General features: G+C 42.0%; 1 protein-coding gene across 4 annotated transcripts; it reads left to right on the top strand.

The window, feature by feature from the left end:
• The first annotated feature begins 4,297 nt into the window (after positions 1–4,297).
• On the top strand, positions 4,298–11,827 carry LOC104430219 (intermediate cleaving peptidase 55, mitochondrial). Of its 4 annotated transcripts, none has more exons than XM_018868316.2 (14): positions 4,298–4,528; positions 5,102–5,176; positions 5,571–5,834; positions 6,163–6,255; positions 6,386–6,592; positions 7,322–7,425; positions 7,609–7,675; positions 7,756–7,863; positions 8,295–8,387; positions 9,075–9,171; positions 9,361–9,431; positions 9,899–9,954; positions 10,739–10,799; positions 11,163–11,827. In XM_018868316.2, the coding sequence occupies exons 1-14, from the start codon at positions 4,475–4,477 to the stop codon at positions 11,274–11,276; spliced, it is 1,464 nt and encodes a 487-aa protein (XP_018723861.2). In that variant the 5' UTR covers positions 4,298–4,474; the 3' UTR covers positions 11,277–11,827. The 4 variants fall into 4 exon arrangements, with proteins under 4 accessions (XP_018723861.2, XP_010041285.2, XP_010041290.2 ...); XM_010042983.3 differs by having other exon boundaries at positions 5,096–5,176; XM_010042988.3 differs by having other exon boundaries at positions 4,469–4,528; positions 5,096–5,176; positions 5,611–5,834.
• Positions 11,828–12,798: the final 971 nt, after the last annotated feature.

Here is a 12,798-nt window from a genome sequence, read left to right as displayed (position 1 = left end):
CAATCAAACTCAAGAACTCTAACTCTGCCATCAACTTGAAGCTAAATGCACAATCATTTACTTCAATAGTTAGAGTGTGGCACAAAGTAAATTTGTATCTTAACAGATATAAAACCTTACCAATTTAAACAGCAGTAAATATTTGACAAAGTTACCAGCATGCTTTCAATTTCTTAATGTCCAACAAATTATGAATGTTTGGCAAGTAACACGTTCGAATTTACAAAAATAGGATAACGAGAAAACTTCCCACATCAAATAGGATAACGATTTTATATAAGTTCTTGAACCTTGACCACTGCTGCAAGGGCATTCGTTAACAATATTCATTTTGTTATGCAAGTCTAGCATGTGAAATGTGTGTTCTTCTCACCTCAATGCTTATCTTTTTTTCTTTTCTCGCTCTTTCTTCTTTTGTATTTTTCTTGGGTAGCGTATAATTTTCACACTGAGCATTCTGTTACCGTTGTCCAGGGACGAGATAAAGATTGCATAGTGGTTTCCTTTGTGAGGTCTAACAAAGAGGGGAATCATTGTAATTCCTCACTACTTGGTGATTGGCATGGATCAATGTCGCTGTTACTCATGCCAAGGTAAGCAAACCTTGCCATTGTACTTCAAAAGCTCTGGGTCTTAAAATCTGGTCCTTCCAAAACATGGGTACGATCATAGGGCGATGGTTTTTTCATCATCCAGCTTTGACACTTACTAATGATACTTAAATCCTATTTAGCTGATATTCTAGGAAGATATGTTTACTTCCTGCAGTATGGGAATAGCAACCCTTTTCCCTTCATTCTCCTACTAGTAGGAATTTATTTAAATTGAATACATTAGAATACATGGTATGAGTGCAGGACATATGTGAAAAGTATTCAAAGTGCAAAAGGTCACAAGAGCATTATAGTTTTCACATCAACAACTATCCTGGCACTAAAGAATGATCACTTTATCACAAAGTGTAACAAGTGCAGACCATGGACAATTATCTATCATGCGCTCTTCCTCACGGCAACAATAATAAGGTTAAAACTTTCATAGCAAAGGTCACGATGACAAATACTCCGGTGGGAACAGCGGGACGCGACTTACTTCAGGAGTCAAAAGGGCCGATAAAGAACTCTCCCCCTTAGCCTCCTGATAAGCTATCCGACTTTGGCTCAACCTAGAAGCCAAAGCAGCCATTATCACCAAGCTTCCATGCCTCCTGATAGGGGTGTCAGGAACTGAACCGAAAACAGAACCAAACTGGAAATCGAACCGAACTAAACCGATAAAAAAATATTGGTTTTTGTCGCCGTGCTTAGTTTCGTTTCTTCCGAATTGCTTTTTGTCGCCGTGCTCAGTTTCATACACGCAATCGGCCCTTGCGCTTTCGCTGCCGAGTCTCTAGTTCTTAGCGCTGCGTGTGACCGAGATTTGATGCCCGCTTGATTCTATCGTTGGGCTGTTCGGTACTGTAATTCTTCGTTGTGTGTGGAGTTTAGTTTGCTTCCGATTGAATGCTGTTTTGGTGGAGGACGACGGGGGGATATTAGTTTTTTTTTTTTTCTGTCTGTGATGTCCCTCTTCGGCCTGTGATGATGGGTTTATCTCTATTCGCTCAGCGGCGGGATCGGAGATGTCGAGATTCCATGTGTGCGGCAAGGTCGTCGAAAATGTCGGCTTAGGCAACAGCGAGGTGAAGGCAACGGCGTGGTTCGTCAACGGGCATAAGACCTCGACCTCCTAGTCGACACGGATGCAAACGTAGAGGACACAAGAGGAGTTGAACAGGAGGCGGTGGCACTGGAGGTCAGAGAAGAAGCGGGCAAGATGGAGGCATAGATGGGGGCAACGTGCCGGAAGCAATGGCGCCGTGTTTGAGGTCGGGCTTAAGGTTCAGGTCGAAGAAGGGAAAATGGGTTAGGCGGAGGAGAGAGAGAGAAAGACATGCAGAGAGAGAAGAGAGGGCGAGGGAACGAGGGCAAAAAAACTCGAAAAGCAAAAGTTGAAAACCAAAAACCAAAAAATCGAAAAATCGAACCGAACCGTATTCGATTCGGGTCTTATTCAGTTCGGTTCATAAATTTGTTATAACGGTTCAGTTCGGTTCGGTTTTAAAAAAAAAACCGAATCAAACCGAACCGTTGACACCCCTACCTCCTGAAATAGAGGCAATAGAAAAGAAAAAAGAGGCAAAGGAGAAAGAGAGGTCTCACGGCACCCATACACCTCTCTCTCCTCCACCACAATATCCCTCACGGCTGTCACGGCGTTGTCGAAACCCTAAAACTTAGCACCGCCACCAGTATATCTAGCCTCGCAAACCTCTTTTGCTTCAAAATCCTTGACTAAGTACTCAAGCCCGAAATCGGGACCGAATAAGGAGTAGAAGACAAAGAAGCTCAAGAGGCTAGTCAACAGCCGGCGATTTCTAGAGCCGCGGTTGGAAAGTCGATGATGGCAAAAGAGGCGAGGAGGGAAGCGCTTAGGGTGAGTGAGAGGGCTTGAGACAGAGAGCGGGGGGGCACTTGGGGTGAGTGAGAGGGCTCGGGACAAAGAGGAGAGGAGTGCTTAAGGAAGAGAGACAGAAGTAGGAAGAAATAGCACGTGCTTCGTTGAAAAAAAGAGAGAAAATTCAGCAGGCCTCTCCTTCTTCGCCGCGCTGTCGACCCCGCCCAAGTTTGCCGAGTTCTCCTTTGCGATCGAGCGGGCCAGCACCTGATCAGCGGCGAGGAGCCTAGTGCCGCTCGAGAACGAGACCAAGATGCCAGAGGCAGATGAGCAAGGCTTTTGGATAGGCAGAGTCGGAGGCGAAGGCGGAGAGAGGTGGGATGCGCGGAGAAGAAATCCGAGCGTTCTTAGTTGTTTTACGAGGAGAGAGAGAACCCGCCCATTCAAGTGAGGAGAGAGAAAAATTTTGAGCGGAGGAATCATTGACCGTCCTTTCATCTACAGGAGTCAAGCCAAGCCGAACCAATCGAAAACGAGCCATTTTCTCATTTTTGAGGGGGTCCCACTTGGGACAGGTGTCGGTATGTGAGTGGTTTGTGTGCGCCACGTCAGCAGATGACGTGGCACGCAAAACCACTGAATATTTTCTCATACTTTAGGGTAAATTTCAGGTTCCAAACCGAACTTAGAAGGAATTTGAAATATTACGCCACGTCAAGTGCCACGTTGGATGTCAACCATGCTTACTAACGGGCTACTTAGGGTGCGTTTGGCTGCACTGCTTTCGTTCCCGTGAACAGAAATTTCTGTTTTTGTTCCCTGGGAACAAAAAGGAACAAACGCGTTTGTGTGCGTTTCGTTCCTTTTTGTTCTTTTGTTCCTAGGAACAAAAAAAGAAACAAAAACAAGAAACACAAAAAGTTGTTTCTTGTTTCAAACAAAATCTAGAAATACTTCTCTTTTTTCTTTTTCTTTATTTTTTTCTTTGGCCGGTCGCCGGCCTTGGCCATGGCCGGCGACCGCCGGCGACCGGCCGACGAGGGCCGGCGGCCTCGCCGGCCACGGCGAGGCTCGCCCCCGAAGCCGAGCCCGGCACGGCGAGGCTCGCCGCCCGGGCGAGCTCGAGCCGATCCGGCGAGGCCGAGGCCGGGCGAGGCTCGCCTCGCCGGCCGGGCGAGCTCGAGCTCGCCCGCCAAGGCAAGGCCGAGCTCGCCCGGCCACGGCCAGCTCGGCCTCACCGCCGCCGGGCGAGCTCGGCTTGCCGGATCCGGGCGAGCTCGAGCTCGCCTGGGCCAAGGCGAGGCCGAGCCTCGCCCGGCCACGGCCAGCTCGGCCTCGCCGGGGCCGGCGAGCTCGCCGTGGCCGGGCGAGGCCGCCCCGCCGGCGGCCGGCCATGGCGAGGCGGCGACCGCCAAAGAAGAAAAAAAAAAAAAAAAGGAAAAATAAATAAGAAAGAAAAAGGAAAAATAAATAAGAAAGAAAATAGAAAAATAAAAATATTTAAAAAATAAAAGAAATAAAAAATTATACAAATTTACCAAACGTGTTTCTATTTATTTTTTGTTCCTAACAAGTTTACCAAACGCGTTTTTTTGTAAATTGTTGCGAATGTAAACACTTTTTTTTATTTCGTTTCCTAACAATTTTTAAACGTAAACACAACCAAACGCACCCTTAACGGCGAAATTGTCCGTACTGTGTTTGCGTGGGTAACGATGCTCCGGCCCAACATTCATTTAGGCCATGAAAATGGGCCGGCTAAGTGGGCCTATTGGCCCAATAGCCATTGCAACGGGAAGAGGCCCAAGCAGTGGCAATTTCGTGAATTCGGGGATTCTCCCCTCGCGCCTTAAACCCTTGCCTTTTGCTTCCTTCTTGGTTCCGGCGAGTTTTCGCTTAGCAGGGAGCGATGAATGTCCGATGAAATCGTGGAAACGAGCGAGAAAAATTGGAACTTCGTGACGACGAGACTTGGGTTTTCAGTTTGACCGAAGTTGAGATCGTGGGTAGCTTCAGAGGAGGTTCTGCACGCACTCCAATGGCGCTTCATATGCTCGCGAGGAAGTTCTTGCAGAGAGCTCCGCCCCGACAGGTGATTCTTTACGTGGGAAGTCGGAGATTTTCGCGGTCTGTTCGTTGGATTTGGCTCTTTGAATGAGTATGCGGTGATGGGTCGGTTGTTGTTTGTACTTTTGTGGTGAGAATGGAGTGGGAGCTGTGTTGTTGACTTTTGCCATGTGGGATAGTGCTATCTAGGCGCTGCTTCTGGTGAAGGTTAATGGGAAGTAGAGAGATTTGTGGAGGTACCCTGATGAAATCTTGGCGGTGACTCGACGGTGAAATGCCTTATTCGAGTTGGTATTTCTTGTTCCGGTCTGGGGTCTTTGGTGTTGCTTGTGTGAGTTGTGAGAGTTGAAATGTTCATCATCTACGTTCTAATAGCCTTTAAAGACTACCATAATGTCTAAGGGCTTCACCTTGATGTTCCAATTCAGAATCTTTTTGGACTGACCTGTGCTTCCGAACATGCTTATGTTGGTCCGATAATGCGATTGATTGTATTGCTTTTCTTGGACTTCGTCTTGAGTAATGTCCATATGGTTTAACTCATCTCAGTTAGCTTTTTCAATCAATGTGATGCTCAAGAGTTTCTTTTCAGCTTCAGGCGATCAGTTCCCATTCATTTTCTTCCAAAAGGATGATTGATGTTGGACAGCCAACTCCAGCAACCCATCCTGAGGTACTTCTACTTTACTTCTTCGTGGTCTTTTTTTATCTTGCACTGTTGCTGCTTTCATCAATGCATGGGTATGCTTTTCGAAGGATGAGTGGAGTATATGGTGCTATGCTCATCTACCACAAACCCTTGCACGTCCACTTGCTCGCACACACACACAAAGACAAGCACACACAAAGACAAGCACAGGCCCTCGTGCACAGTCTGGTGTACGGTGCATCAATTAAATTACACACCCAAGAGTCAATTCCTACCTCCAGATAAGTGGAGTTGTTAGATGACTCTTGGGGATGAAGTAGCAATGAAGGTGCAGCATTGACAATGACTCCCATTAGTCAATGTTTATAAATTATTATCATATATGAGAATTAAGAACATCATTCGATTCTACATGTAGTTACTAAATGAGGGAGAGATTACACCTGGCATTACTGCAGAGGAATACGTTTCAAGACGGAACCAGTTACTGGATCTTCTCCCAGAAAAGGGTTTGGCCATCATCGCAGCTGCTCCCATAAAGATGATGACAGATGTCGTGCCCTATACATTCCGACAAGATGCTGATTACTCATATATCACTGGGTGCCAACAACCAGGTGGCATCGCGGTTCTAGGTCATGAGTGTGGTTTATGCATGTTCATGCCAGAAGCAACACCTCAAGTATGCCCGGTTTTGTATAAAAGGATTGGCTTAGTACCTTTTCACGAGTTATTTTTCTTAGGTTGGCTAGAATCTTTGTCAATCATCACACATGATGTAATACATTAGAATAGTCTTTGTTTAAAATGGATCTATTTGTTTGATACTCTGCATGCTCCTGTAATCTCTGATCAGCCTTTTCCGTATCAGTGTATATGTGGATACTTACATTGTGAGAGGATGGAGTGGACCATATCATGTGCATTTCAGAACGATTACAGATTTCCATTTTCTGTGTTAGGAAATAGGATTCAGTTTCAAGCCTTAGATTTTCCTTATGAATCCTCAGGATGTCCTTTGGCAAGGGTATGTTGCCGGAGTTGATGTGGCATTGGAGATATTCAAAGCTGACTCAGCATACCCAATGAGCAGATTACCTAAGGTAGTATCTTTGAAAAACTAGTAAACTTAGAGGTTGCTTTTATCATCATTGCTCAGACTCAGCTGGAGTGAATGTAATTGTTTATGATTGAATCTTATTTTTTAGTGACTATATAAGTTGCTGACTGCAGATTCTCTCAGAGATGATTCAGCAAAGCTCTAGGTTGTTCCATAATGCGAATACTGCTGTACCTGCATATACAAATTTAGAGGCATATCAGTTAGCAGCCAGCAATGGCAAAGTGAATAACTTATCTGCTTGTACACACGAATTACGGTGGACAAAATCATCTGCAGAGCTAAAGTTGATGAGGGAATCGGCATCTATTGCTTGCCAGGTACTTCCATGCATTTAGATGCTCAGGAAATAGAAAAGGAAAACCTTGCAAATCTAGTATTATCCTTTTGGCAAATTCTTTTGTTTTTTGGATTTTATTATTGCTACCTTGAGGTTTTTCAGTTGAATATGTGACCTGATGAAATGAGAGCTAGGTGTTGATTTCAAATGATTTGTAAGGACAGTCAATCTATCTTGTAAACTTAGAAAGTAATTTCTTGGTCATGATTCTGTGAAGATGCACCAATGTGAGTTAACCTCTCGCCTGTCGCTTGTTGGAAACTTTATTGCAATCTTTGTCATCATCACTTGCTCTGACTCGCTACTTCAGAAGGATTTGGTACATTCATCTTTGTTAATAACATTTTGTTTCTGCTCTCAGTGTCTAGGGGGTGAAGAGATAGTACTTCTTATATATGCTATTGCCCATCTAAGGTTCCTTTGTTTGATATGTCTACACCTCATCCTTGAACGTTGTTTGCATTTCGCTATGAACACTGATATACAGCTAGGGTCATTCTCACACTAGAATTTGGGCTTGAACCATGAGGTACATGGATGACATGAATACAGTAACCAGTTTGTCTTTTGTTGTGTGTGTGTGAGAGAGAGAGAGAGAGAGAGAGACTCTGAGTGAATACTTTTGTCACTAGTTGTGTTTCATCTAAAAATTAGTTTGTCATGGAAACTTCTCATGTATTTTTCACTAATGTGTATCTCCTATTTCTAGGCTCTTTTGCAGACAATGATGCATTCAAAAGTGTACCCTCATGAGGCTATGCTTTCAGCAAAGTTTGAATATGAATGTAGAATGAGAGGTGCTCAGAGGATGGCGTGAGTTTTTTCATTAATATCAAAAGAAGCTTATCATTATCGCTATAATGCCTCTTCTGTATATTCTATTATAAAGTATCTAACACATGCATCAGATTGGTGTCAAAATTTGTGCTTATTATATGAAACATGTGCAATGAAGTGAAGCAATTGACAGATGCTTCTTCAATTTCTCTTTTCCAGATTCAACCCTGTTGTAGGAGGTGGGAGCAATGGAAGTGTGATACACTATTCTCGAAATGATCAGAAAGTGAGATCCATTTCCGTCAGCTAATCCAGTTCTCCAACATTCTACTGTAATACCTTTAACATTATGAATACTCTTTGCAGATTGCAGATGGGAACCTTGTCTTGATGGATGTTGGATGTGAGTTGCATGGCTATGTCAGTGACCTAACTCGCACCTGGCCTCCCTGTGGCAGCTTTTCACCTTCTCAAGTATGCAACAGCAACCTCCCTCCCTCCCTCCCTCCCTCCCTCCCTCTCTCTCTCTCTCTCTGAGGCTTGGTTCTTGTTGTTGCCGTTCCTGTTGATGCATGCCGATACTAAAAAAAAAAAGGATGAACCCATCCCATCACATGGCCATGGTTTCATCTCATGGATTCATCACATAAATTATAATTCATTGACATGACACAATTTGCATGTTTACATGTGACTTTGATTATCACACTTCCGTTCATCTATTGTGCGTGGATTTTTTCAGACTCCTTCAATGTTTTTCCAGTTAAATGCATATCCATTGAACCTCTCAATGATCCTGTACATCTTTTAGTTTTTCCTGCTCTCCACCATATCCTAATAATTTTATGGTTGGAGCTTATATTCTTTTTGTATCATATCACCATGATATCATTCCTTTCTTTCAGGAAGAACTTTATGATCTTTTACTGCAAACAAACAAAGAATGCATCAAGCTATGCAAACCGGGCACAACCATTCGAGAAATTCACAAATACTCGGTATGTTTAGATTGTTCTTACATAAGCAGGTTGAAGAATCTATTTTTCTACTGCCTGTGAATATTCTTTCATAATACAGCTGAAAATAAATACTGTCTTGCTTTGTATCTGAGTTTGCCTCGCTCATCTGGGTTTGAGATGTCCTTAACTAAAAGAATGTTTGCTACTATGAGCAATATTCATTTTTATCGGTAATTGTTTGCTCATGTATTTGATGCTAGATTCTTCACAAACATCATAATGAATTGTGGTCAATTATTGTGTTCCTATATGTTCTTATTCATTCTTCAGAAGATTATCATTGCTTTTGGTTAAATGGATTTCCTGTGCTTCTGTTTTTAGTTTTTATTCAATTTTGATTTTATGCACCTTTGGTGGAAGTCTAAATAAGATTGATCCTGTGAACATATCACTGCTACTTTTGTTGCAATTAACAAATTCTCTTCTCGGCATGCTGTCAAAATGGAATAGTTTTTTTCTACTTTACTAAATGCAAGACTAGGGGGTTTTCTATGTGTACAATTGTGATGACATGAATTTTATCTCCCTGTTTATGGTGCAATACTTGTCTTAAAGTGGGTACTAGATACCTCTATTGCTACACGGCCTTTGGAACATGTTATATGTTGCTCCTGTGGACTCTGATGGTTGATCAATCATCTCTCATCATGCCATGTGGTATCACAGGTCGACATGCTATGCAAAGGATTTAAGGAGATTGGACTTTTGAAGGATGATCGGAGCATTTTACACAGTTACCATCAACTGAACCCAACCTCTATAGGTATACTTGACTATCCATTGTAATTTGGTTTTCTAAGAAGCTTGGGTTATACATAGTGTACTTTCTCCAATATTATCCATTGCATACTCAACAATTGACAGTGGATGCTTGTTTGTTGAACTTTCATTTCATTGAATTGGGTATGTTTGTCAAACGAAAGGTTAGTGAATTATCTTCATTAACATACAGGTCATTACCTCGGAATGGATGTGCATGATTGTTCTACAGTTAACTATGACCGTCCTCTGAAGCCAGGTGTTGTAAGTTGACTAACTCGCAGCTTTGTTATTTTCTTTCCTTCATATCATGTCGATGGTGGAATTATCAGTCATATATTTGCATATTTATCAAAACTTCATTTGAGAGCCGTCCAGTTGTTTCACACCCTTTGGACTTTATTGAGAGTTTGTTTCCATATTTCAGCATGTTTTGGTATCGAATTTAGATGTGTCTGTTTTGGAAACCGACTCGATGACGTCAAATCTTTTTTGTTAAGCCCCTATAAAGTAGAGATGTCCTTGATGGGGTCTTACATGTACAGCTGCATGCAGTAGGTCCCTATGTGTAGACTTTTGCAGCTGTTATGGCTTTCACAGGTCACGGATAACAAGTAAATGCAATTGAATTGCCATGACATATGTTCAGAAAGTATGCTTGCTGTTTTCATCCAAGTAGCTGCCTTGTTTTGTTCACATGGTATTTACTCAAGGTGCTTTTTCGGTTCCAGGTGATAACGATTGAACCAGGAGTCTACATCCCATACAACCTTGATTGTCCAGAGTGGTATGAACTAAAGCTTATGTAATTAAAGGTGTCCATATATCACCTTGAATTTCTAATGACTCGGGCCTTGCTTGGAAGTTCTTTTAAAAAGTAAATGCAAAATTATGAGGCTTTGTTTGTTAACTCTCTGTTTTCATGTGTTTGAAATCTATTTCAGAGGGCAAACCTCTCCATGAGGATACCAAAGTTATCTGTTTGTTCTATTCGCTGACTTGTTTGAGGAAGCACATCTAGATCCTATACTATAAATGCCAATTATCAACCTCAACTATTAAATGAGGATGCTTTCGGTTTTTTTCCAGGGAAACTATTTTGAAGTTTGAAACTTTGATATATATACTTTTTCTGAGAAAAGAGAACTGAGTCGCTTTTGTGCTCATTCCAATTCTAAGAAGTTCTTTTCAGGAACATTTTTAAATGGCTATTGAAGTTCTCAAAAGTTGTGTTTAAAAAAAAGGAAGCAGCACCTGGAATTTCCGGCCCAGTTATGTGATTCATACAAATTATTAATAAGTAAAGGTTCATGAAGAAGCATCAACAGTGTGCATCCCTGCCACCCTGTATACAAAGCTAATTTTCAAAAGTATCTAGAAAAAAAATGTATATCGTGACTCTTTTTCAAAATGAGCAGTCTAGTTATGGCATCTGTCAAACTGAAATTTCCAAGTAGAACTTCAGATGGATTAATTCTGAGACTGCAGTCTAGTAAAGGCACTTGATTGCAACCAACACTAGAATCTAGCATTGTCATTAGTTCAACTTATGTATCCCAGAGTAAATGCAGGTACCAAGGGATTGGGATAAGGATTGAAGATGATGTCCTTATTACGGATACAGGATATGAGGTATGAACACAAATATTTCATGGTTGGCACTAGGCATGTGGTGCTTTGCTCTTGTTGTGGGACCTTCATTTACTGATTCTAGCTTTGGGTCACATTGTCATGGAGACACCTCAAATTTCATTTTCGGCTGTTGTTTCTAAATTGAAATTCATAAATCTTCTGGACCTTAAGCTGGTACTCTTGAATAAGAGAATCCCTAATTTACCCTTTTAGCTCAACATAAAGGCATTGCCTGCATGTTGCATATTCCATTGTCTTGCCAGAAAGGTTCATCTGAGCTAAAAGTTCATGGTTATCATATGCTGATCACATGTACAATTGACTTAGTCCTTATTTGTAATCTAATATTCCACCACATGACAGGTTCTCACCGGTTCAATGCCAAAAGAAGTTAAACACATCACGGCATTGCTGAACGATTGCAACGTGGCAGAGCAGGCAGAAAGCTGGAACAGTGCGAGAGATGTGTCCATTTAACGATCTCCTCGTGCTTAGAAGAGCCAAAATTTTGGGTAGTTACGGAGGACACCCTTACTATCCCTCCAGCGGGTTGATCTCTCTTGGGCCTAGAAATGCACAGAAATACCTGCCCATAGACTGAGGTTCTGATGCATGTTTCATCAGGTATACGTCCAGATATAATGATGCCCAGTCTCCATGGTAGTGTTGAGTTGATCAGTGTTACCCCATCAAAAGTTTTCTTTCACCGAGTCTTCAAGTTCTATTTGGCAAATGATGCATCTCATAAACTCTCCACTATAAGCCATCATTCTAGAGCGTATTCCATGTGGCTGTCTAGCATATTGCACCATAAGGCATCACAATATCGCTTTGGGCGCCTTTGGCACCTAAAGTAACTGTAGCGCTATGTCGAATGTAGTAACGTGGGCCAGCGCTTGGGTCATGTAATTGAACTTGTTTATTTATATATGAATGATGCCATTTTCCTCGTTCTGGGTTTTTCTCTCAATTAAGGCCGATACGACATATGTTCATGGATTTGTCAAATGGATCGGAGATTCCTAGCATCCTCATAATGCCACACTGTAAAACATAGCTTTCCCCGCTCTTTGGGAATGACTGAAGTTATAAATGTCTGATGTGTTTTAATAGCGCAGAATGTATTGTAGTAACTAGTGTATTTTGCTTTTAGATCTTGCGTTGACAAAGTGGTACTAGTCATCGACCCTTTTTAATATCTGAACACTTTTAACGCACTATAGCAGATGTCATAAAACTGTGATACTTGATTTTAGCCACAAGGCCAAGAAAGGCGTGATATGAGTTGTGCCGAAAGACACGGTGAAGTACTTGTCCCCTTGACCAGGTTAGGTCGGGTAGCGATTTACCACAGCTTCCATTCAATTTCAATCCAAGGCTTAAAGCCTTGACCTTATAAATTGTGGTGACTATATATGTCACATTTTGCAGTTTTGGACTGTCAGAGAAGCCCAGTGTATAAGCTTGGATAAAGGAAAAAAATACATCAAGTCCTGGAAACCCAGCAAGTAGACCAACGAGAGTCATATTGCTAATTGGTACCCACCATTTTTTCCTCACCTTCCTTTTTGTCGAACCATATGAAGTATCAGCAATGAGACAGTTCATTATCCCCTATCCGGTCGCTTAATTCGCTCCACATTCTAGGGAAAAGCCTTCATAGTCACAAATAATTAAATAGGAGTTGCTAATCTGAAGATACCTGAAACGACTTGCCAACGCAGGGGAACAAGCAAGTAATGCAAAGACCGAGGATGCTTCTTTATTTACAGCACCATTCGAGCATATTTCGAGTTGGTATGCCAAGTAAGGTGTCGATAAGCAGACAAGCGCCAGTCCAGTGCTCATTGGAAATGCTATGAATTGCCTTTTCATCACATTTTCAAAGTTGGGTAATTTGTAAATGCAAGATTTAGTCATTTGTCGGTTAACAACTATCAAATGTAAAGGCAAGTTTTTTCATGATAATTACCGTTGAAAAGTAGATCTTATCTTCCAT

The sequence above is a fragment of the Eucalyptus grandis genome, chromosome 2, assembly GCF_016545825.1.
Source record: "Eucalyptus grandis isolate ANBG69807.140 chromosome 2, ASM1654582v1, whole genome shotgun sequence".
In the NCBI taxonomy this organism is placed as follows: domain Eukaryota; kingdom Viridiplantae; phylum Streptophyta; class Magnoliopsida; order Myrtales; family Myrtaceae; genus Eucalyptus; species Eucalyptus grandis.
The sequence above is the reverse complement of the archived record's forward strand: the minus strand, read 5'-3'. Positions and strand labels throughout refer to the sequence as shown.